This window comes from Trematomus bernacchii, unplaced genomic scaffold (genome assembly GCF_902827165.1).
Source record: "Trematomus bernacchii unplaced genomic scaffold, fTreBer1.1, whole genome shotgun sequence".
NCBI classification, from domain to species: Eukaryota; Metazoa; Chordata; class Actinopteri; order Perciformes; family Nototheniidae; genus Trematomus; species Trematomus bernacchii.
Window position 1 is genome coordinate 729,091 of NW_022987876.1, and position 26,746 is coordinate 755,836.

At 38.8% G+C, this 26,746-nt stretch overlaps 1 protein-coding gene across 1 annotated transcript in view; it reads right to left on the reverse strand.

Moving 5' to 3' along the window:
• Positions 1–26,746, reverse strand: part of LOC117469488 (solute carrier organic anion transporter family member 2B1-like) — a 32,434-nt gene continuing 5,688 nt past the window's right edge. Inside the window, exons 5-15 of the mRNA XM_034113911.1 lie at positions 25,890–26,114; positions 23,147–23,245; positions 20,352–20,482; positions 14,529–14,619; positions 13,718–13,882; positions 12,122–12,311; positions 11,368–11,512; positions 6,765–6,925; positions 2,876–2,940; positions 2,290–2,410; positions 1–1,301 (exon numbers count right to left, since the gene is read on the reverse strand). Of these exons, the coding sequence (XP_033969802.1) occupies positions 1,124–1,301; positions 2,290–2,410; positions 2,876–2,940; positions 6,765–6,925; positions 11,368–11,512; positions 12,122–12,311; positions 13,718–13,882; positions 14,529–14,619; positions 20,352–20,482; positions 23,147–23,245; positions 25,890–26,114 (1,571 nt within the window). The 3' untranslated portion in view covers positions 1–1,123. The remainder of the gene's footprint in view (positions 1,302–2,289; positions 2,411–2,875; positions 2,941–6,764; positions 6,926–11,367; positions 11,513–12,121; positions 12,312–13,717; positions 13,883–14,528; positions 14,620–20,351; positions 20,483–23,146; positions 23,246–25,889; positions 26,115–26,746) is intronic.

Sequence of the window (26,746 nt, forward strand, 5' to 3'; positions counted from 1 at the left end):
TCCATTTTTTAAGTTTATTAAAGATTCCTCAGACAACATGTTTCACAGCTTTAGATTAATAAAAAAATAGCTTTGAAAGTGAATTTCAGAGTTTAGAAGTGGAGCAGATTAAAACCAGACATGTCAATAAAAAACGTGACTCTTCAACGATCACCATACACTCTGAGAAATGTACAATTATTATATATTTATAAAATGATTAAACTAAAATCTATGCAGGATTTAATGTCCAATGAAAAAAATAAAAAAATAAAAGTTTTTGACTAAAATAAGGACAGTTGAAGAATCACACCAATATCATTTCTAACCAGTTCCCTGTCCAGAACAGATTGAGTGCTTCCACATGTGTATTCTTTCACAGACAGAGGGTTAATGTTTACATGTTTATCACATTTATTTTGTGTAAACAAGATAGCTTTCTGAACCGAGTCGCCTGCACACCAGCCATGTAAAAAAATAGCTGTATGACGTTCCATTTTGTATATAAACAAAGAAATATTTACAGAAACATTGACTGTTTAAAAAAATATGCGGCATCTTTTTCGGAGCTTTCAGAAGCAAGTCATTGTGTAAGTACTCCAGAATGAGATCCACTCTGCAGGGTTAGCATGGCTAGCTTCACAGTGATGCTATAACAGCGGTTAGCATCCACCACTGAGACGCAGGACATTTGAGGGTCTGGCTGAATGACCGTGCCTCCAGTGAGAGCGCCGGACCATGCACAGAACAAGAAGATTTGAAAGGAGATCCGCTGCTTTCTTTAGGGTCGCTTAGAAAAGTTTGGTGCAACCGCCTCAACACCAAGAGCCCGACTGAAGTAACTTGAGAGAAGTTAAAATAAACTAAAAGCTGAACTTGAAAACCCAGAAAAGTGAGTACAATGAGCGGAGAGGTTAATACATCGTCTTTGTCCCAATACATTGATCAGCTTATGTACATCCACTGGAGTGTGAGCGTTAGTGAAACAATACAACATGAGAGACTCTGATTATACAGGCCGACAGATCCTTTACATGAACTGCAGTTTTGTTAGCGTAGCAGCTTCCACGTTAGCATTCTCTTTGAACTCTTGTTCTGCTTCGTTCAGCGTCTTTATTTCCCTGCGTCCTCTCGCTGTGTGTCTTCAGGTTTTGATTCCCTCCAGCTCCTTCTCTTTAGACGAAGCGCTCACCATCGCATACCCTCCCTTCACTCCTTTACCCTCCGTCTCCATCTGCCCGGCCCTCCGGCGCAGCACCACGATGGTCAGCAGGAAGCAGAGCAGCGCGCCGCACACAAACACCACCTGCAGACCCAGAAACCTACACACACACACACACGGTGTCAAAGATTGTGTCGTTTGGTGACCTGTGTAGTGTCTAATGAAGGTTAATCCAATCCAACTTTATTTATATAGCACATTTAAAAACAACAGAGTTAAAGTGCTGTACATCAATAAATATATAGCAAAACGCAGCATAAATACATTTAGACGAAACAAATGTAAAAGCACGAGACAATAAAACCATACTTGTAGCCACGGACTGAAAAACTCTCAAACACGATGTAAAAACATTTGAAAACTTTGGTTTTAAAAAGCCAGATTATTGAAAAACTACTGGACATATTTTAATTAAACTTGGTGGAAGTGTGAAGCAGAGACTAAGGAAGAACCTATTTACATTTTTAGCAGATCTGAATCAGGACTCCAGCCTAACGTCATGATTTCTAGAGGGTGCGAAACCTCAAGAATCTGCCAGACCGAGCTGCTGAGTAAAGGCTTCCTCTGAGGAGTTCTGAGATTTGTTTTATAGGGTTCGTTACCAGGATCAAAGACAAACTATTGCACAATTTTTCATGAAACTTGGTGGAAGTGTGCTGCATGGACCCAAGGGGAAAACCCTGTTACATTTAGAGGATATCTGAATCACGGCTCCAGACTCAGGAGTTTCCAGGGTCAATACCTCAAGAATCTGCCAGAACCAGAAGCTCTTCATTCTGCCAAGGAGGTCGTGTTTTTAGTTTGTTGGTCTGTTTAAGTACACAGTCACTAAGTACTTATCAAAAGACGAGGCTAATAGACCCACGTCTCACCTGTCATATCATGGCTTCACAAAATAAAAAATAAATTAAATTATAAAAAATGTAAACCAAACCATTTTTTATAAAAAATGAAGAATATACAAATTAAAACAAATTAAATAAAAAAAATTGTATAAAAATTACAAAAATATAAAAAGGTTTACGATGAAAAAATAAATATAGAACATTTGAATTAATAAAGAAAAATATAATACAAATGTTGCTGACCTCTGTCTGAAGCGGTCCAGGTCGTAGTACTGACAGGAAGTCTTCTTGCTGCACTTCCTGCCCCACCAGATGCAGGTACTGTCGATGACGCTGCCGTACAACACCGGGCCGGGCATGAACGCTGCACACACACACACACACACACACACACACACACACACACACACACACACACACACACACACACACACACACACACACACACACACACACACACACACACACACACACACACACACACACACACACACACACACACACACACACACACACACGGTCAAAGATTGTGTCGTTTGGTGACCTGTGTAGTGTCTAATGAAGGTTAATCCAATCAAACTTTATTTATATAGCACATTTAAAAACAACAGAGTTGACTAAAGTGCTGTACATCAATAAATATATAGCAAAACGCAGCATAAATACATTTAGACAAAACAAATAAAAAGATTTCCCTCTCAATATGAAAATGTTTTAAATGCATACACTGCTGTATTGACAGATCTGAGGTCAGTGAATGAAGGTCTCAGAGTTTAACCTCAGACCTGGTGTATGCCTTGCTCAAAGTGCAGAGGAAGTCATTACTTACCGAGCACTCTGAACAGCATGTACTGCACCCCCACTGCGAACGACTTGTCCTCCGCAGGCACCGTCCTGCAGAAACACAGCATGACAAACAAGTGATACAATCAGTGTGAGGAAATCAGTGTGCACTTCCTGTGGGCGCACCGTCACGCTGTGGTTATCCTTATAATTGCTGTGGTGTTGTTGTTGTTATATCTGTGGTTTTTGAGTCACTTCGTAGTCGTTCTTTGTTCATTAGCAGCTGTTTTATATCAGAGTAACATTTTCTGTTGATGGTATCTCAACATTCTGTCAACTCGAGTCATTTTCCCTTCAGTCTGACCGTCTAAACTCTATATTAATGGACTCTGAATTGTCCTGAAAGGTAAACTGGACCCTGCTGAAACCAGTGTGACCATTTAGATAAAACCAAAACTGTAACGATGAGCCTCAAGGTTTACCAAATCATTAAAATAAATTACACGTGGAGGTCCAACAGCAACTGGAAACCTTTGAGAAAACAGAACAAGCTTTTTTTGGTTTTTGTGTGACTTTGTAGTCGTTCTATGTTCATTAGCAGCTGTTTTGTGTCTGTAGTAAGATATAAAAGTAATTGGTTCATTTTCTGTTGATGGTATCTCAGCAGACGTTCCTGCTGCTGTCAACTCTACTTTGCGCTTGTTTTTAGAGCGTTTTCCCTTCAGTCTGACCGTCTAATCTTTATATTAATGGACTCTAATCAGGAATTGTCCAGAAAGGTAAACTGGACCCTGCTGAAACCAGTGTGACCATTCAGATAAACTAAAACTGGAACGATGAGCCTCAAGGTTTACCAAATCATTAAAATAAATTCCATGTGTGGTCCAACAGCAACTGGAAACCTTGGAGAAAACAGAACATGCTTTTTTTTGTTTTTGTGTGACTTTGTAGTCGTTCTATGTTCATTAGCAGCTGTTTTGTGTCTCTCTTTGTAGTTAAATATCAATCAGAGTAATTGGTTCATTTTCTGTTGATGGTATCTCAGCAACTCTACTTTGTGTTTGTTTTTAGAGTGTTTTTCTTTCAGTCTGACCGTCTAATCTTTATATTTCTAACTCTCTGAATTGTCCTGGAAGGTAAACCGTGAGGCTCAGAGTTCCAGTTTGGTTTTATCTGAAGCGTCACGCTGGTTTCAGCAGGATCCTGGCAGCTGCTTTATCCATCAGTGCCTGGTTCTCTGATGAGGAACAGGTGAGGCAGCAGCTTAGGAAAATAAAAGTCTCTGCTTTTAAACGACAACGCCCCCCCCCCCCCCCCCCTTTCTGACCCTCTAATCATTTCCATATAATCCAAAAAACTTGTTCTGTTTTCTCAAAGGGTTCCAGCTGCTGTTGGACCTCCGTGTGGAATTTATTTTAATGCTTTGCAGCTGTGAGCAGCTCTTTTGTTTTAGTTATCTTCAAATCACATGAGTGTTGTAATGTTTAATATAAACTTAAATTAGAGTCATATGTGCATATCAGATGCTATTTAGTTTAACATTTCTGCTTTTTTTTAACCAACGATAATTATTACACAGAGAGCTGCTGTTCCTCTCTGGATATTGAGGTTGGTAGATTAAAACGTACGGTGGCCCGGAAGTGCAAGACACCACAGCATTTCAGAAAACGCCGCAGCATTTCACAAAACACAACAGCATTTCACAAAACACAACAGCATTTCACAAAACACAACAGCATTTCACAAAACGCCGCAGCATTTCAGAAAACGCCGCAGCATTTCAGAAAACACAACAGCATTTCAGAAAACACAACAGCATTTCAGAAAACACCACAGCATTTCACATTGGACGGAAAGGGTATTCCTTTAGGGAGAACACTTCTTGTTTGTGATTGGACAGAGCCAGCCAGAGAAGCACTGCTGTGATTGGTTGTTTTTGCTGCCAGTCAAGAAATGACGCTTCGTGATTGGTCAGCACCCGACAGCGCAACATGTCCCAACACATCAACCGTTAGCTGTTAGCACACACTCAGAGCTCACAGCTCCTCATATCTGTTCAGAAACTGGACAAAAGTTAAACATGTACAAACCACAGACTGCCTATGTCATGGCGAATACAGTCGCTGCTTTATTTATGTCTGTATGACGTTGTTGTGAGTGTGGACGGAGCAGCTACAGGTTAGTTTAGCCTGATGGATCCGATTCCATTCAGAAAACACGCATTTTAAAAGCTTTTCGCCTGCCGTCTTGTCTGCAGACTTGTCAAAGCATTAATTCATGGTTTTTACTAACCGGTATCAGTATGTAGTTACTTCGGCATCACTTTGAAACGTGTATTACAATTAAATCACGGTCAATATGTTCATTTTGTTGTAGTTGGTATCTCCCCTAGGATTTACATGGAGATACGCCCCGCCCCCTCTCCAGCGCGTCTTGTTTGAATGACAGGAACAAACACAGCTGACAGCCGCCGTGAAACTCGAGCGATTAGAGCGATGCGAATATTGGGTAGTCTACCATAGTATTTACATGGAGATAAGCCCCTTAAAAACCATGAATTAATAAAGCATTAATTCATGTTTTTTTTCGCATCGCTCTAATCGCTCGAGTTTCACCGCAGCTGTCAGTGTTTACTCCTGTCATTCAAACAAGACGTGCTGGAGAGGGGGCGGATCGATCAGGCTAAACTAACCTGTAGCTGCTCCGTCCACACTCACAACAGCGTCATACAGACATAAATAAAGCAGCGACTGTATTCGCCATGACATAGACAGTCTGTGGTTTGTACTTGTTTTTTTGTCCAGTTTCTGAACAGATATGAGGAGCTGTGAGCTCTGAGTGTGTGCTAACAGCTAACGGTTGATGTGTTGGGACATGTTGCGCTGTCGGGTGCTGACCGATCACGAAGCGTCATTTCTTGACTGGCAGCAAAAACAACCAATCACAGCAGTGCTTCTCTGGCTGGCTCTGTCCAATCACAAACAAGAAGTGTTCTCCCTAAAGGAATACCCTTTCCGTCCAATGTGAAATGCTGTGGTGTTTTCTGAAATGCTGTTGTGTTTTGTGAAATGCTGTTGTGTTTTGTGAAATGCTGTTGTGTTTTGTGAAATGCTGTTGTGTTTTGTGAAATGCTGTTGTGTTTTGTGAAATGCTGCGGCGTTTTGTGAAATGCTGCGGCGTTTTCTGAAATGCTGTTGTGTTTTCTGAAATGCTGTTGTGTTTTCTGAAATGCTGTGGTGTTTTCTGAAATGCTGTAGTGTTTTCTGAAATGCTGTTGTGTTTTGTGAAATGCTGTGGTGTTTTGTGAAATGCTGTGGTGTCTTGCACTTCCGGGCCACCGTAAAAACATATTTACAAGGAGAATACATTTTGTAATTTGGGTGAAGGAAAGTTTGTCAGGTTTCTTTACAATGCAAAACTTATACTTACTTATAAGGACCTCTTGTGTTTTCAATAAAGGGACTCGACTGCCTCGAAAAATATCTAGCACGATTTGTTCAAATCAGCTTAATAGGGGCATATTTCCCCAGTACTTTATATTAAATATTGTATACATACAACGAAGCTGTGAACATTTGATTATGAAAGTTGTTTAAGTTCCCTCAATATTTTAACGCATTTGCTGCACTCTGTTTTCTTAAATAGAATATAATAGAATATATCTTATTGTCATTATACAGAGTGGTGAAAGCAGAGGTAGTAGCGATGACAGTGCATCGAGATAAAATTCAATGTCAATGTGCATATTTACACTTACAGTCTAAACACTTTAAATGTAGTGTATTTCTAACTGTGTGTTCATAAATGGTTATAGTAACCAAATGTAAATGTACTGATGGTGTCTTTGTATGCTCCTGCAGGATGATAGCCCAGTTGCATTTGTGACATAACAATTCAGATCATATTTTGACATTTTGACCCTCATGCTTTCCCACCTGAGGATCATCATGACGGAGGGCGTCTGGGAGAAGGAGGCGATGAAGCTGGTGACGCCCAACAGAGCCACGAAGGGGAGCAGGAGGTTTGAGCATCCACTGCCACAAGTCCCCGGAGAGGCGACGCCGAGACCCCCGACACACTCACACTCAGTGTAGTTCTACAGACACATATAACAGGGGTGAGACAGCGCCCCCTACAGGCTGTGGGGGTCTTTACAGACACAATAAATAAATAAATAACAAAGACAGGTCATGGGGTCATCTGTCCTCTGGAGAGATTAGGATATTTAAAAGTGCACGATTAGTTCCGTGACAGTGGTGAAATGAGTTCCCAGATAAATATCGATTTAGTTCCCTGAAAGTGGAGAAATTAATTCCAGGTAAATACTGAAGTGAGTTCCCTGAGATCCCTTAACCTGTTAAGCCCTGAGCCTGTTTTTCAGGTCTCAGGCTAGAAAATAACATTCCCAGAACAAATGACCATATCTTCCCTTCTAAAAGGGTTAAATTAATAATCTTTTTTCTCAAAGTAATGATAAACCTGTGAGTTGGATGTAGAAAAGTCAGAATCAATATAGATGTTTTTTATTTTAAAGAAAATTCAGATTGAACATAGTAAAAAACTGTAAATTATAGTGTCCGTCCAAAAATTCTTTTTTACTTATAGTGAAAACTACCCTTGGATGATGGTAAGGTAGACTAAAAGCTTTAGGAATCCAAAGTACAACATATAATAAGTACCCTGTATCAAGATTGATGCAAAACAAGTGACATTTGACCTTTTTAGAGAGGTTTAGCAAAAAACACTCCACCTCTGAGGTGATTTGGGTGGAAATGTTTTTTTTTCCATATCTCTGGCCCCCCTTGGTCGATTTTGATGGTTGACACTTCTTTCTGATGGTTAGAGCCAATAGAATCGAAGGGGGATTCCCCCCCACACACACGTTGTAAAACAAAAAGGTGGGGGCTTTGCGCATGTAGTTTTGCATGAGAGTGAAGCTATCTCTCGCTCTGACATCTAGAAACGGAAAAGCAATCTTATTGGCAGTCTTATTTCTCATGGATTATCAGAAATCATTTCAAAGGGACACAGACACATTGGATTAACCTATGGATTAACTTCAGCAGCGTTTTTATCGTTTTAATGCCATTGAAGACCACTTTGGAGCAGACTACAGAGACAAGGTAACCATGTTAGCATTTTTAGCTACCTAGCGCCACATGTTTTGATGTCTGTTTTTGTTTATAACGTCGCGATTTCGTATAATTGAGTGATAATGAGGGTACCCTTCGATTCTGTGTCACCTCACGATGTCATGGATGTGGAGAAAAGATCAATAATAAGGTTTTGTGAGTGATTTTCGGTGCAGTAATCTGTTAGCATTTTTCGCTCGTTGCTAATTCAGAGGCTCAGTGTTAGCATTGTGGGTTTTAAAAATTAAAATGATCAGTTAGATTAGTTTCTTCCCGTTACATTGATATAAAACATTCATAGTTTATTAAATGAACATGCCCTCAGACACTGTTTCCTGCAAGATGTTGCGGCAGTGCCCCGGTTCCGGGGTCTCTCGGGCTTAACAGGTTAAAAAGTAAAGAAATGAAGCCCTTACAATAATGAAATTAGTTCTCTATCTGTGTTTTAAAATATTTGTTTTACTTTTATGTATGCACGATGACATGGAGTCAAATTCCTCGTACGTGTCAACATACCTGGTAATAAACCTGTTTCTGTTTCTGATTCTGATAACCGGGGTGAGACAACGCCCCCTACAGGCTGTGGGGGTCATTACAGACACAGTCAACATTGAATTAAGCAACCTTATATTGCCGAAAGTAGTTCCCAGTCAATGGTGAAAGTAGTTCCCTTACATTTGTAAAATAACATCCCTGTCAAATGTGTTCCCTGTCAGTGGGGTTGTATGATCCCTGTCAATAGTGAAATTAGTTCCCTTTCAAAATCCCAAATAAGTTCCTCGTTAGTATTTACATCAGTTCCCTAAACTTCTAAAATGAGTCACCTTACAGTGCTTAAATTGCTTCTCTGTAAATATTGAAATTAGTTCCCTGACAGTGGTGAAATTCATTCCAGATAAATACTGAAATTAGTTCCCTGAGATCCCTAAAAAGTTATGAAATGAATCCTTTTCAATAATGAAATGAGTTCCCTAACGAAGGTAAACATAGTTCCCTGTTAATGGGGAGAGCAGTTCAACATTATTTTGAGTCGTTTTTTTCTGATTTGTTTTCATTAGTATAATTAGTTCCCTGTCACTAGTTAAATGAGTTCCATATGAATGTTGAAATTATTTTCGTGTCAAAATTGTATTAAGTAACCTTATATTGCCAAAAGTACTTCCACGTTGATAGGGAAATGAGTTCCCTTACATTTGTAAAATAACATCCCTGTCAAATGTGTTCCCTGACAGTGGGGTTGCATGATCCATGTCAATAGTGAAATGAGTTCCCTTTAAAAATCCAAAATAAGTTCCCTGTTAGTATTAACATTAATTCCCTAAACTTCTAAAATGACTCACCTTACAGTTCTTAAATTGCTTCTATGTCAATATTGAAATGAGTTCCCTGTTAGTGTTATATTTATTCATAACGTAATGATTCCCCTGTTATTTATTCAATTAGTTCCCTGAGAGGGCTTGGTTGTGAAGTAAAAATCTGTCCCATGATGAAGTATTTTGTGTTTCTTTATATCTTAAATAAATAAAAAGATCCTTCCTTTAGATAAGCGCGGATGTTTTTGAAGTCGTGACCGCCTTCTGTATCGCTGCATTTCGTCACAGCTTCTGGGAGAGGGGTGGTGATCAGTCATTTCTCGGATGTGTCTGCTTTCCTTCATTCCTCTCTATTTACTCAAACCCCCTCTAAGATTGTTAGGAACTAATGTTTCCAGGGAACATTAGTTCTCTGGAAAGTCTCAAGGGAACATGATGGAGGAGAGAGTGAAAGTAAAACCAGCAGAGTGAAATTCTTTACCAGCTACGTTACCATCACAGTAACAATCTCTAAAAAAAACAGTTCCGATCAGTATCCTTTAATCCGTAAAGTCCTACTGTTTACCCTGAGAGGTTTTAGAACAACATCTGGATATTATATAACTTCCTGCACATCTGGAATATCACTTTAAGTCTAAAATACGTGTTTCACTTTCATTTTCTTGTCCTAAAAATGTAGAATTATTGCCAACATTGAATGCCAACTAAATGAAACTGTTAGGATAAGACTTTTCACTTTCGGATTAGCAGACTTTAGGCTTTTCCATTATTTATAATTTGTATGGAAACTTAAACAGGAAACAATCTTTATCCAACCTTTGCAAAAACTATTCTAGATATATTTAGAGTCACCTTTAAGGTCAAATGTATGCAACTAAATATAAATAGTATGTTAATGTTAAATGTTGTCTGGTTTTCTAATGGTGGAAACTTTTATGATCTAGTTCAACAATGTTCTATTATCTGGAAAGTTTCAGGGATGTTCTTGTAGTGTTTCTTTCTTCCCTGAGGGGGAATCTCAATGATTTAAGGGCCAGCAACGTTAACTCTGGTTCTACCATTGGGCCATTTGATGTATTTGTTTATGAGTAAAGATGAATATCTATCTCTCTAGTGTTTCCTGTGAACTTTACCACAGCTTCCAGCTGCTTTTAGTCCCTCCACTAACCTTTGGTTACACTGAGAGATTTTATTTGGCTTCAATTATTGTTTCACTTTGATTAATAATGCAGTCTGTTCCCACTCAAGACCCTTCCCACAGAAAATGGATGTTCAGGGAATTGGAGTATGTTTGAATTTAAACTGAAAACCAAATGGGCTGTAACAGTGAAAGAGATAAAGGAACAGATTATAGTTTATTTCCTTAACCCATAAGAACCCGGACCCATTTATACTTTTGGGAAAGTTATGGGGAACACCATTTAGACTAAACCAGACCACATAGATCACATTTCTGACAAGTAACCCCCCTTAGTGTCAAATATTTTAAAAGTGACATATACGTCACATTGGGAGTTAATGGTAAAGTAATGCTTATTAATAACTTCATTAATGAGGATGATGCTTTGGTTTACATTTGTTTTAACATTCTCTGAACTGAAAAGTATAGAATATATTAACTAAATATCATTGAATCAGCTAGATTAACTGAGCAGAACATAATCATATTTCTAATTGTGACATATATGTCACTCTAGATATACTGAGAAATGTTAAGGTTAATGTCACAGCGATCTTTATATTATTTGTTTCATATCAATATGTACAAGATTATTTTTCAAAACAGGTTAAATGTAACAAAGGACATGTTATGTAAGCATTGTAATTCTTAAACGGCTTGAATCTTACCTTTAGCCACAAAAAACAAGCTTTTGAAATGTAATCACATGACCTGGATCATGACCCACCAGACTGTTCAGGGTGTGTCACTTAGGCTGTATAAGGAACCTTCCAGAACATGTAAATGTAATCTATCTGTGTCACCGTGGGCTCTTATGGGTTAAGAAGACATTTCCAACCGAGTACGATTGATTTACACACAGTTATTATTGTTAATGCTGTATTGGTCCCAAAGTTGATATAGTAGTTCTTACGGTGGGTTTGTTGCTGGCGTCAATCTGTATGTTGCTGCAGCCGGCGTGGCAGGGGGACCTGAACTCAACGCCGTCAGAACCGCAGACCGGGTTAAAGGCCTCCGCCGGACACCTACAGCCGGCGCTGCACGACAACACAGCACTGCTGCAAACACACACACACACAATATTAATAAACTTAATGTGTTAGGGTGTGTAGATACAAAACGTGAAATTACTTAGTTATCAGTGGGGGAAATGAGTTCCCTGTCAATAGTGTATTTAGTTCTTTGTTAGCAGTGAATTTACCTTACATTTGTTAAATTAGTTACCTGTCAAAAGTAAAATTAGTTTCTTGCCAAACGTGATATTAGTTTCCTTTCAGTGCTGGAATTAGTTCCCTATCAACAGTGAATTAAGTCCGCTATCAATGGGGTAATTAGTTCCCTGTCATAAGTGGAATTGGTTACCGATTGGATGTGGAATTACTTTTCTGACAACAGCAATTAGTTTCAATTCATTAGTGAAAACTATTTCTTGAGAGTGAGACAATTAGATCCCTGTTACTGAGGAATAGTTCCCTTTAGGGCACTGCAATTCCCGTTCAATCAGGAAATTCCCTGTCAGTTATGAAATAAGTTCATTTTCTGTAAATGAATAAGTTCCCCGTTAGCAGTGAAAATAGTTCTGAATTCTGAATTTCCTTTTAGATGTTAAATGAGTCCCCTTTCAGCTTTAGACGTAGGTCCATTTAGTTGGTAAAATAGGCAGCTACCCTTGAGGAAAGACCTCGGCGACCTTCTGAGTTGAGCAGCCAATGAACAGCAGCGGTGTGGAGGACAGGATGCAGAGCAAGATGGCCGCGGTGCAGAGTTTACTGGCTCCGCCCACCGAGAGACTCAACCTCCGCATCAGGACGCCGCCGAGCACGGTCCCCAGCACCGCCAGTGGGATGCAAACTCCTCCTGAAGAAATCCAGAAGACACAAATTCCATATTTCAGTTGACTGTATATAACTTTAATTGTGGCTGTTTTTACAATGCTCCAAATAGTAGTAGTAGTACAAGCAACTCATTTCACCATTGTAAGGGAACACATTTGACTAGAGACAGGGAGCTTATTTCCCCACTGATAGGTAACTCATTTAAGAGGATGGTAATTATAATTTTGTAAGGAAACCAGTTTCACTTCCGACAGGGAACTCATTCCACTATTGACAAGGGGCTAATTTTATCACGGACAGGGAACTAGGTAAGAGGTAAGTTATTTTCTGCGTGAGGAAACCAGTTTCACTTCTGACCGGGAACTAATTACACTACTGTTATGGAACTCATTTAACAGAGAGGTAATTTCACCCCTCAAGGTTCCCGATGTCATACAAACTAAATAACTTTCTCTGAAATGTAATATTTGTGGCTCTTACTGGTGTGATGATTGCAGACAGAGATGGCAAAAGTACACACATCCTTTACTCAAGTAGAAGTACAGATACTCGTGTTTAAAAATACTCTGGTAAAAGTAGAAGTACTGACTAAACTTCTTGACTCAAGTAAAAGTAAAGAGGGCTTTGAAATGTACTTCAGTAAAAAGTACCCATAACTAGCAGCTGTTTTAAAGAGTACCTGACCTCCCTTTATATTAATAGAACAATAATGTCATTGTTAGCTAATGAATGTTTCCATGCTGAACAACGGCAACATGACAACGTTTTCATTGGTCCCTCTTCTTTAGAGAAGACCAGGAAATGATGGATACACGGATCGTGTTCAAATCAATAGGCACGCAATGACTCTAAATAATAATGATCACGCCACCAAACACACATTCAAACTAAAGGAACCAGCCTGTTTGGAAAATGTAAGAAGTAGAAAGTACAGGTATTTGTGTTCAACATATAAGAAGTAGAAAGTACAGGTATTTGTGTTCAACATGTAAGAAGTAGAAAGTACAGGTATTTGTGTTCAACATGTAAGAAGTAGAAAGTACAGGTATTTGTGTTCAACATGTAAGAAGTAGAAAGTACAGGTATTTGTGTTCAAAATGTAAGAAGTAGAAAGTACAGGTATTTGTGTTCAACATGTAAGAAGTAGAAAGTACAGGTATTTGTGTTCAACATGTAAGAAGTAGAAAGTACAGGTATTTGTGTTCAAAATGTAAGAAGTAGAAAGTACAGGTATTTGTGTTCAAAATGTAAGAAGTAGAAAGTACAGGTATGTGTGTTCAACATGTAAGAAGTCAAAGTAAAAAGTCGTCAGAAAAATAAGTAGTGGAGTAAAGTACTGATACCAGAAAAATGTAATTCAGTCCAGTAACAAAGTATTTGTACTCCACTACTTCCAACCTCTGCCTGCAGACCTGTTTGCTCTCTCACCTATCATCATGATGGAGAAGGAGACGGTCTGGGTGAACTGTCTCTCGATGAATTTGGACATGAAGGTGGCGAGGCCGGCCAGCAGCGCCGCCAGGTTCACCTGAGCCAGAACCACCAGCAGGTAGATGGGGCTGCGCAGCGTCCGCAGGGCGATACGAGGGAAACCTGAGGAACAGAGGGAGGGAGGGAGGGAGGAAGATGGTGATGATGATGATGATGATGATGATGATGATGATGATGATGATAGAGAGGATTAGCCATAAAAGTCAAAGCCAACTTTATTGTCAATCTTTCAGTTTGTGTGTACAGACAGAGAGATCGAAATACCGTTTCCCACAATCCAGAGGAATACAAAATACAAATATATATAAAATATGTATACAAATATGGATATACATATATATACACAATCAACAGACACATGTGTACATATGCACACATAAAAGGCCAATACTAGCAGGCATATTAACCCGTTTTCTATTCCCAGTAGTTTCAAGTGTCAAGTCTTTATCATCATGTGCTCAGCAGCTACAGTGTAGATATGGCAATGAAAAACTGAAGTCCTCCTCCAACAGAGCAACATGAATATATATATGACACAGAACAAATAAAACAGATAAAATAGTGCAAGAGAATGTTTTGAGATGTGCAAGTAAATACAAATAAAATAGAATAGAAGTAGTAGTGCACAAGGTTTAAAATCCCCATTGTTGCTTCAGTGCTGATGGTCCAGCATCACAGTGACCTCTGCTCGATGCCCTGTAGTTGCCTCCGCTGCAGACAGGAAGCAGAAGGGAAATAAGAGTCTTACTTTTGAGGAACTGGAGGAAAGATGTTTCCGAGTCAGTCTGCTGAAGCTGCTGCTTGCAGTCCGGCGTCGACTCCACGTCCTCGTCCTCGTCCTGCACAAATATGGAAGCAGAACGTCTTGTTATTTCCCGGCAGGTTTAAAAACCCCTGAGTCTGCAGCTTAAGGTTTACATTAACAGCTCTAAATGACACTTCAGATAAATGTGCATGCTGCAGAATGTGGTCTGTGTTATGAACTCTGCATACCCAGAAATACATCATAGTTTCTTTGGTAAAAGCAGGTTACTCATGAAACAGGCATTTATTTAGTAAATGGGTTGCTTAAAAGCTTTTCTGGTAAATACTATAAAATATTAATTTTCAGAATGCTATTAATACTGCCACTGTAGAGGACTGAATATTAAAAAAACTGCATACTATATGTTATGTGGTTTACTAAATTGTTTACAGTGGAGGATCTGTCAATACATAGCAAACACATTTATTTTAATGCATAAAAAAAACACTTGTTAGCTTGGAGAAAAAGATGTCCCTTTCCTAAAAATATTATAAATTAATATTTTTGTCAAACTTCAATTCTGAATAGCAACCCTAGTTTAAATTCAACTTTTAATGCGACTTGTGTTTTATATAAAGACAAAAATGTACACTTTATATCGCAAATTAAATGATAAGGGGATTTTTCTAAATGTTCACAATCAGGGATATTTCAATAATTTCCGAAAAAAAGAAATGTAATTCAGATTCAAAATAAGGAATACACTTCCTAAAATTATTATATATTGATATTTGTTTCCACTAATGTTGTGTGTTATTAACACCGCAAATAAAACAATCACTAAAAGCATCTTAGTCATGAAACAAGTACTTAATTAGTTGTTGGGTTGCCTAAAAGCTTTTCTGATAAACATTCACACGCTCAGAACTTAAATTTGAGTCGGACCTCAGTCGGTCGGCGTTCCTGACATGGTGGTCCAAACGAGAATGTGTGTTTAGGCTTCTCTTCTGTTTATGGCTGGATTTTTAACCTCTGATAAAACACAGAGCCACGAGCCGAGCCTCTCAGTCGATCAGATGATTTACGATCAAACAAAGGTTAGGGTTAATCTGTCAGGTAGGATCATCGAGCCCCAAAAACCAGACATTACATTACATTACATGTCATTTGTTAGACGCTTTTATCCAAAGCGACTTACATACATTCAGTACTGTGGACAATCTCCACAGGAGCAATTTGAGGTGAAGTGTCTTGCCCAGGGACACAACGACATGAGAGACAGACAGAGAGACACTCTGGAAAAAAGAGAGGAATGCCACAAAGTGATTTTGCAAAAGATTTTGGAAAATGTAAATTGGAAACTTGAATGAAAAATCTTGAAATATCTTTGAAATGTATTTTAGTGTTATCTGAGTACTTGAAGTTGTACAGATAACATATTTAGTGACTCCATTATGAAAAATGTTCTCCTCATTCTGACCCAAATAATAGATTTATGGAAGTTATCTGATGTTTTTTGGTGCTTTTAGTAAGAAGTGTTCAGCACTGCAGATGATTCTGTTTGAGTTTGTGGAGCAGTGTTGGCCACGACACAAAGAAAACATTAAACTGCAAACGTTTCTCAAAATTAAGGCGTGATGCCAGCAGGTTGCTCAACATTTTATTATATCTGATACGACTCCCTGCGTTCAAACAGAAAGCTGCCAAAGTCCAGAGCTTTATCTAACAGCGGAGTGAGGCCAAGCTTTCGATTTTAGATTTAGCTCCTATAACATGTCTTATTTTCAGACCAGTGGAATGAAAACCTCAAAATCCACATGCAGGAGTTTATTTGACTATCTTTGTCTGTTTGTGTCTGCAGATTTCTCCTAAAGTCACCAAAAGTGAGCATTAAATAACGCCTCATATGCATATTTAAACATATGTCAGAAAACGTATAATATAAAAAATAATGCTGTTAACCTGTTTAGCCCTGAGCCTGTTTTTCAGGTCTCAGACTCGAAAATGACATTCCCAGAACAAATGACCATATCTTCCCTTCTAAAAGGGTTAAATTAATAATCTTTGTTCTCAAAGTAATGATAAACCTGTGAGTTGGATGTAGAAAAGTCAGAATCAATATAGATGTTTTTTATTTTAAAGAAAATTCAGATTGAACATAGTAAAAAACTGTAAATTATAGTGTCCGTCCAAAAATTCTTTTTTACTTATAGTGAAAACTACCCTTGGATGATGGTAAGGTAGACTAAAAGCTTTAAGAATCCAAAGTACAACATATAATAAGTACCCTGTATCAAGATTGATGCAAAACAAGTGACATTTGACCTTTTTAGAGAGGTTTAGCAAAAGAAACTCCACCTCTGAGGTGATTTGGGTGGAAATGGGGGTTTTACCGTTTCTCTGGAACCCATTGGTCGATTTTGGTGATTGACATCTCTTTCTGACCGTTAGAGCCAATAGAATCGAAGGGGAATCTCCCCACTCACACACATGGTACAAAAAAAAGGTGGGGGCTTCGCGCATGCAGTTTTGCATCAGAGCGAACCTATACTCTAGCTCTGACATCTGGAAACGGAAAAGCAGGTTTATTGCTCATGGATTATCAGAAATAATTTCAAAGGGACACAGACCCATTGGATTAACCTAAGGATTAACTTCAGCAGCGTTTTTATCGTTTTAATGCCATTGAAGACCACTTTTGACTAGACTACGACACAGGTAAGCCATGTTAGCGTTTTTAGCTACCTAGCGCCACATGTTTTGATGTCTGTTTTTGTTTATAAAGTCGCGAGTTCGTATCATTGAGTGATAATGTATGTACCCATCTATTCTGTGTCATCTCACAATGTGAAACGATGTGTTGGATTTGCAGAAAAGATAAATAATAAGGTTTTGTGAGTGAATTTTGGTGCAGTAATCTGTTAGCATTTTTCGCTCGTTGCTAATTCAGAGGCTCAGTGTTAGCATTGTGGGTTTTTAAATTTTTTTTTTTTTTAAATGATCAGTTAGATGAGTTTCTTCCCGTTTCATGGATATAAAACATTCATAGTTTATTAAATGAACATGCCCTCAGACACTGTTTCCTGCAAGACGTTGCGGGAGTGCCCCGGTACCGGGGTCTCTCGGGCTTAACAGGTTAATGTCAGTAATAAAGTGGTAAAGTTTCATGGTGATATCTGTTAGTTACATTTTGTACCATATCCACCTGTAGTGATTGTTTTGTAAAATGAAATGAAGTTAATCTCATTCTGCCCTCTGGGACAAAAGCAGACGAATAGATATGTGAAAAAACATTTTAAGAATTCTCAGGTTGTTATCTGATCAGACCTCTGTCTGTAGAGCGGAGTGCGACAGGTGTGTTATCTGATAGATCTGAGAAAGTTTGTATAACATGCAGCAGCCTGCAGGCAATCCAAGAATCACCTGTAGTAACCTTTGCAAAGGAGGTCATGTTTGGAAGATTTTGGAGAAAATACATTATGTTTTTCCTGTAAATTGTGAAATTCAGGTCACATCTAGGGGCTGAAACTCATGATTACTTTTTGAATTGTTAATAATACCAGTCTGGTGGTTGCAGTACAGAACCCTGAGATGTATTTACATTAATATGATTTCAATAAATAAAAAAACGTTTCTCTGTATCTGCCTAAAGGAAAGAGCCACAGTCTTACTGCATTGTTGATAATCAGACAACGTTAGGTTCCTGGGAGTAGGAATACTTGTTTGCATATTAATTTAACCTGTTAAGCCCTGAGCCTGTTTTTCAGGTCTCAGGCTCGAAAATGACATTCCCAGAACAAATGACCATATCTTCCCTTCTAAAAGGGTTAAATTAATAATCTTTTTTCTCAAAGTAATGATAAACCTGTGATTTGGATGTAGAAAAGTCAGAATCAATATAGATGTTTTTTATTTTAAAGAAAATTCAGATTTTACATAGTAAAAAACTGTAAATTATAGTGTCCGTCCAAAAATGATTTTTTACTTAAAGTGAAAACTACCCTTGGATGATGGGTTAGTAGACTAAAAGCTTTAGGAATCCAAAGTACAACATATAATAAGTACCCTGTATCAAGATTGATGCAAAACAAGTGACATTTGACCTTTTTAGAGAGATTTAGCAAAAATAAACCACTTCTGGCGTCATTTGGGTGGATTTTCCATATCTCTGGCCCCCCTTGCTCAATTTTGATGGTTGACACCTCTTTCTGACCGTTAGAGCCAATAGAATCTAAGGGGGAGTCCCCCACACACACTCATTGTGAAAAGAAAAGGTGGGGGCTTCGCGCATGCAGTTTTGCATCAGAGCGAACCTATCTCTAGCTCTGACATCTGGAAACGGAAAAGCAGTTTTATTGCTTATGGATTATCAGAAATCATTTCAAAGGGACACAGACACATTGGATTAACTTCAGCAGCGTTTTTATCGTTTTAATGCCATTGAAGACCACTTTGGAAAGACTACAGAGCCAAGGTAAAAATGTTAGCATTTTTAGCTACCTAGCGTCACCTGTTTTGGTGTCCATTTTTGCTTATAACGTCGTGAATTCGTATAATTCAGTGATAATGAGGGTACCCATAGATTCTGTGTCACCTCACGATGTGAATCAATGTCATGGATGTGGAGAAGAGATAAATAATAAGGTTTTGTGAGTGATTTTCGGTGTACTAAATCTGTTAGCATTTTTCGCTCGTTGCTAATTCAGAGGCTCAGTGTTAGCATTGTGGGTTTTCTTTTGAAAAACAAATAAAAATGATCAGTTAGATGAGTTTCTTCCCGTTACATGGATATGAAACATTCATAGTTTGTTAAATGAACATGCCCTCAGACACTGTTTCCTGCAAGATGTTGCGGCAGTGCCCCGGTACCGGGGTCTCTCGGGCTTAACAGGTTAAAGGGGCCCTATTCTGCAACATGCAAGCATACAACTTCATCATCATCACAAAACATTATGCAGCTTGGAGCATCATATGTTGGACGGACAAAGCTTAAATATATTTGGCTAGTTTCAGTACCAACACATTCATTACTGTGTCCGATCCTGGGTCTAAAGAGAGATACTGCATGTGGGGGGACAACTTTAAATCAGGCTTTTGTGTTTAAAAATGAAAGTGTCGCTGCTGTCGGCTGTTTTCTGTCACGTTATTTTAGATGGGAACAATGTTGAGCAATACTTCACCTCATGAGTTTGATAGAACATGAGCTGAGTGAACCCTTTAATTTTGTTTTGGGGACGGAGCCAGAAACATTCCTGTAACAGCTTGTTAAGATGAGCCCTTTTTATATTTTGCATCCTGTTTATCGTGATTGTCTTTGATTAAACGTTATTATTCTGACACTTATTCTTTGTTTTTATCAAACAAACTTAAATAACCTTTTGTTGTCTATCTGAGTTGGGAAAATAGTGAATGTCCTCTTCCAATATGAGAGTATCATGATAACAAAGGTATCCCAACTGTAGCTGTGTACATGACAGGATGTATGATTACCTAGAAGAGCATCAGGACTGTTTTAGGCATATGATAGCTATGTGATTAACATGATGATTCAGCCTCTATGGAGATAGACATATGACAAGCATGATCATTTCTGACGTGGAGCTAATCTGAACTAAACATTGAATTCTGCTTTATATTCCTCCATCTTGTGATTGTGTAACTCCCTCTCTTGGATATCAGCATGTGAAGGACACTGTTCAGGAACTAGTTGATGCTCTGTATGTGATGACTACTTCCATTCTGGAGAGGATCACAAATACATGGATCCTGAGATTGAAGCTCAAGCCGGTGAACAGTGAGATTTTTCTAACAATTTCCCTGTCTCACCTCTTTGGGGATGCTTCGGGGAAAGAAGAGGTACGGCAGCGCGGCGAGGAAGAGGAGGCCGGACGCCACGAGGAAGCCGAGCCACCAGGCGCCGACCCAGCGAAGATCCTTATGGTGCAACTGGATCTGGTCTGCATAACAAAAACAAAAAGACACAGTTGTGAAACACAAACTGACATGACAACACACCCTGGAGGAGATTCCCTTTTCACATTCATTACTCTTACTTATGTTTCACATTTCATGCATAAAATCAACTTGTGATGTTTCTTACAATTTAATAACAACAAATATTAGCCCTATGTGCCCAAAGACTACATTTATTACCAGATCTCACCAGCTTAACATTTTGAATGATTTTGAAAAGGTGTTGTGCAAGAAGGAAATATAAAAGTGAAGTTGCAGATGACTCAGTGTTGTTGGACCTGTTGAGGAGTGGCTGGGAGCACTTTGTACTATTACAACTTCATTTGTTGTAGTTTGATGCTCAATGTCAATAAAATAAATATAACTCTGGACATCTGTAAGCGGTTTGAGCAATCACAACAGAGCCAGCCAGCTAACCAATCAAAGCGGACTGGGCTCTGGTTTCAGACAGAGGGTGAAAAGAGGTGCTGCAACACAGGCAGTATGAAAAAAATAAAGAGCTTTTTGAACTTTAAAGCAAGGAGAAATGTCACAGTAGAGACACTACATACTGATATACAACTGAACATCAGCAGGAGAGGACTCTTTAAAGTAGAGACACTAAATACTGATATACACCTGAACATCAGCAGGAGAGGACTCTTTAAAGTAGAGACACTACATACTGATATACACCTGAACATCAGCAGGAGAGGACTCTTTAAAGTAGAGACACTACATACTGATATACACCTGAACATCAGCAGGAGAGGACTCTTTAAAGTAGAGACACTAGTACATACTGATATACACCTGAACATCAGCAGGAGAGGACTCTTTAAAGTAGAGACACTAAATACTGATATACACCTGAACATCAGCAGGAGAGGACTCTTTAAAGTAGAGACACTACATACTGATATACACCTGAACATCAGCAGGAGAGGACTCTTTAAAGTAGAGACACTACATACTGATATACACCTGAACATCAGCAGGAGAGGACTCTTTAAACTTGAAGGTCTATTGTGAAACTGCTTTTGGCCTTAGTATAAATAAAGTACAACAGACTTTGAACTGTTCATTTGAACACTTCAAAATAAATTGATGTTTGTTTTTAATAACTTGTCAAATATATTTGCCACAGTGTGAAGTATTTTTCAGTTCTTGCCAAGTTAGACTTCTGCAGAAAAGTTCAACATGAGTCAATAAAATGACGTCACGTCACGTCAACAATACAGAACCAAGGCCAGCTGCCATACAAATAATCTCAAAACTCTTTATGGACACACAGGCATGATCACACACAAATGTTTATACTTGTATACTTGTGAGGACCGTTACAAAACATGCATTACAAGGACATTTACTCTAATCTTTAAAAATCTTTGTTAAAAGTTAAAATAACACTGACGCAGCGTCCACACGGCGGCGTGCGCTGAAGCTTGCCGGTGAGCTTGTCTGAAACTTGACCAACAACCAATCACATGAATCTCCCGCCCCGGACACACAACCACGTGGTTTGATTGGCTAGAGCTTGTACTGGCATATGATTTGATTGGCTGACCGTTCCGCCGAAGCTTCAAAAGTTGAACATTGCTCAACTTTTGAAGCGAGCAATGCGAGCAAAGCGAAGCAACGCTCCCACAATGCAGTTCGGCAAAGCGTGACGTCACCCCATTTAAAGTGAATGGGCAGAAGCGTTGAAGCTTCAACGCACGCCGCCGTGTGGACGGGCCGTGAGGTAAGTTAATAAGGTCAATATTATATAATATATTATCTAAAAGCCATTTGCAGGAATAAAGACGAGGCATGTCCTCACTTTACAGGTCAAGATCCAGGTCCTCACAAAGCTATATACACAAGCACCCACGTACACAGTCAACAAAGAGTTTCCAATGTGAAAACATTTCCTGCACATACAATCAAGGCCCGCTAAAAATACACATTACACATGCATGCATACACGCACACAGGCCCAAGACACACTGACTGGATATTTGTGCACACATGATTAGGAACTAGGTTTTTGTTTGAACAACGCACAAAAGAAACTGTAGCTCAGATAACCAGAGAGGCGTGAAACCTCCGGAGCTTCAACTTCAACAAACTGTCACGTCCTGAAACTCATCCCGAAATACGAGCAAATGTGAAAGCAGGCCCATAGACGCTGTGAAATGCTGACTCTCTGAAACTCAAGTGGGGGGTTTGTTCAGTCTCTTTAGAAAGCTGAACACAAAAACATCGGAGGGGTTTTGGGAAGTTCTTCTTTATCCACTGCAAGTGTCTACGGACATATGGTGTCTCAACAGATTGAAGAAACCCTGATGCAAATGTGTAATTTGTGATATAAGGCTCCCCATTAATTAGCTTGTTTTCATTCAACTACGGACTTCGTTAATCCAAAAATTGCCTGATGAGGTTTTAAATGATCCTCCTCTTTTATGATAACAACAAGTTGTGTTCATAATTCTGACTTACAGAAAGATATGCAGGGGTGTTTTCACAGCTACTGGACGTCACATTAAATCAGCATTCATGTGTTATTTTAGCTTAAACTCTATCAGATATGTGTCTTCTTTAACTTCGGTATAAGTGATTTCCACATGCAGGAAGTCCTCCCCTCCGTTTAAAAAAGCAGGAGTAATGAATGAGCTGCGTCACCTCACCTTTGGACAACTTGTCAAAGTCGACATAAAAGCGCAGCATCAAGGAGCCGCTGATGAAGCCGACCGCCGGGCCGATGGAGGTCACAGCGAGCAGGATGCCTGAAAAACAGCCAAAACAAAGTACAGGATGTTCAGTTTTTCTGATTCAAATCAAACTCTACCATATATGTTACATTTTGGGAAAAACCACTCATATTCTGCATCTGATAATTGTGCAGAACTACACATTGTACACATACACATTTCTATCTCAGTTAATAACATTAAACCGTTTTTTTAACATTCCCATAACAATAATGTTATTAATTCAAACAAAACAAAACAAAAATGCAGCAAAAATACTTGGTTATGTTTTGTAAACCTTTTGACTTTGATTTGTTATTCGCTAATTGACCACAAAGTAATGTCAAAGAGTAAAAAAAGATACAAAAGTTCGAATGATGCAAAGAAATTAAAAAAAATATGCAAAACGCCAAATACTAATAATCGCAGAAGCCCAGAAAGAGACTAAGATATAATGAAAAACTATGCAAAACGGAAAAAAACTGACTGAAAAACGATGCAAAACTGGCATAATGAAACACTTCCTGAAAAAACCTGACCTAAAACAAGCACAAAGAGAACTAAAGTTAATGCAAAGAGCTGCTAAATTATTAGAAAATAGATGCAAAAAGACGACAAAGGGGAACAGAATAAGTTTACCTATTTCATTTTCGTGTATAGTTCCTATTAACAGAGTCAGGGGCCCATTGTCTCCTGGTTTCATTACTCCGGCCTCACATTGGTTCCAGGAAACAATAAAAACTGGTTTGTTGAGGCGGAGGCTTCAGATGCCACAGGCTGGTGTTACTCTGCAGGGAGCTAACAGCTAACAGCTAACAGCTAACAGCAGCCTGTGAACAGAAACCTGCAGGAGCTCAGTTCTGTTGGTCCAATGGCAGGCTCATTGAGGAAGGCTTACCCTCAGTCAGCCTTTCATCTCTTAATAACATCGCATGCAAACAATAAATAAGGCTCCAAGTGGTGATTATGAGCAGGAAGCTGTAAGATAAGAGCGGGCGGTAACACAAGCTGAGGGAGTGTGTGTGACACAAACATGACCTACATTCCCTTTAATGCTGCTTTAATAGGAAAAGTTGAAAGTTTGAATATGTTTTTAATGAAAACTTAATGCGCAGACCTCCACTGAGGCTGTTGCCATAATTAAAACATAATGAGTGTTTACATACATTTTCCGATTATTTTAACAAACAAAAATAATGCATGCAGCCGCACCGTGATTTGGATCAACTCCAAAGTAATCTGTGTTCTTCCCTGTCCCGAGCTACACCCTTCCACAACATCTCCTGATCATAGGGCCATGAGTTTTTCTGTAACCACGAAACACACAGCCAAACCAAACATAAGTCCTAATACTACTCTAGTCCTGAATTCAAAAATATAACTCAAGTAAAAGTATTAAAGTATATTACAGTACCTAAAGTATCAAATACAAATAAATCAGTACGCAGAACTCAAAGGGTTTTAGAGTTATAGAATATTATATAATGCTAAATTAGTAATGATGTAAAGTTAATTGAAGTAACTGAACAACCACAAATGGACGTAGAATGACCAAAGATAGCTGCAAAATGGACCATAAACGGATGAGAAATATGTGCAAAAACATTTAAAACGACTATGAAGAAACGCAAAGCAGCCAAAAAAAGAAGCCAAACTGATTAAAAGCCCAAACAAGATAGAAGGACGACAAAGAGACGCAAACATCCAAAGGAAGTCAGAATAGGACAACAATAAGATGCAAGATGACTACAACAAACACATCTAGAAACGTAAAAGCATGGATTATCCGTCTGTTTGCTCATGGATTATCAGAAATCATTCCAAAGGGACACAGACACATTGGATTAACCTATGGATTAACTTCAGCAGCGTTTTTATCGTTTTAATGCCATTGAAGACCACTTTGGAGAGACTACAGAGCCAAGGTAAAAATGTTAGCATTTTTAGCTACCTAGCGTCACCTGTTTTGATGACTGTTTTTGTTTATAACGTCGCAAATTCGTATAATTCAGTGATAATGAGGGTGTCCATCGATTCTGTGTCACCTCACGATGTGAATCGATGTCATGGATGTGGAGAAGAGATAAATAATAAGGTTTTGTGAGTGATTTTCGGTGCAGTAATCTGTTAGCATTTTTCGCTCGTTGCTAATTCAGAGGCTCAGTGTTAGCGTTGTGGGTTTTCTTTTGAATTTCTTTTTTAAATGATCAGTTAGATGAGTTTCTTCCCGTTACATGGATATAAAACATTCATAGTTTATTAAATGAACATGCCCTCAGACACTGTTTCCTGCACGATGTTGCTGCAGTTCCCAGGTACCGGGGTCTCTCGGGCTTAACAGGTTAAAGAAAGTCAGAATACGACAACAAGAAGATGCAAGACGAGGTATGATATCAGTAAGAAGGAAAACAAACAAATCAACACAAAAACCAATAAAAAAAACTAAACCCCCCCCCCCCCCCAAAAACTAACAAAAAGACCGAAAATTGACAAAAAGTCGTAAAAGAACAACAAACTATCCACGACCCAAAACAACCAAATCAATACAAAAAACATTAAAAAAAAGAACCCCACTAAACGATGAAAGAGGGGCCAAACAACCCATGAGATTATTACGAGGATGGTCATTTAAAACATGTGATATTTAGGACAGTATTGAAGTGGTGCTTCCTGGACGTACCGAGGTACAGCGGGGAGTTCTTCCTGCTGGCGTGGTCGTCGATGTACGAGATGCCGAAGGGCTGGATGGGCACGGCTCCGATGCCCAGCAGCAGCTGCCCCATCAGGAGAAGAGGGTAGACCCCCTGCTGGTCCCCGCCCTGCTGCCCGCTGCAGCTCTGATTGGACGAGGAGGTGGAGACGGGGCTCTCTGATTGGCAGAGGCTGGAGCTGTTAACACCGGAAGCTGTGGGGAAAAGAGGGGAACATATTTAACTAATATATATCACCGTGAAACTTTCCCTCTTCATTACTGACATTAAGACAATACTTTTTCATATTAGAAATGTTCTGAAATGTGATGTTTAAATAAACAAATGAGGTCTTATTTTATGACATATCTGCTCATTTGCATATTATTCGTCACAGGGATGTGAACATTGGATAAAGCAAGGTCCATCTTTTGTACTTCATTTAATTTACATCATAGAGTTGAATGGGATCTCTTTGCACACAGGCAGCTTTATGTACTTATTGTTTAAAACTTCATTCAATCTGAATGTATGCCCAGAAAGGGCAAGAAGTGGCAACCGACATATTTTGGGAAATTTCCTAAATAAAATCTGATTTTACATTCTTCAAATAGATGATAAAAGTTTGCATATATATATACAGTATATACACATGTGCAATAAGTAGTTACTACAAAAAAGTAGTTGCAAGTTAATCCTGCACACATGTACTACTACTTTGAACACTAAAAGTACTTATTATGAAAAATGTGCCTTTACATCTTTATGAATTTATATTATTTTATACACCACATTAAACTTAGTGATTCATTACATTCATCGAGTAAAGGTTAAGCTAACTTGTGAA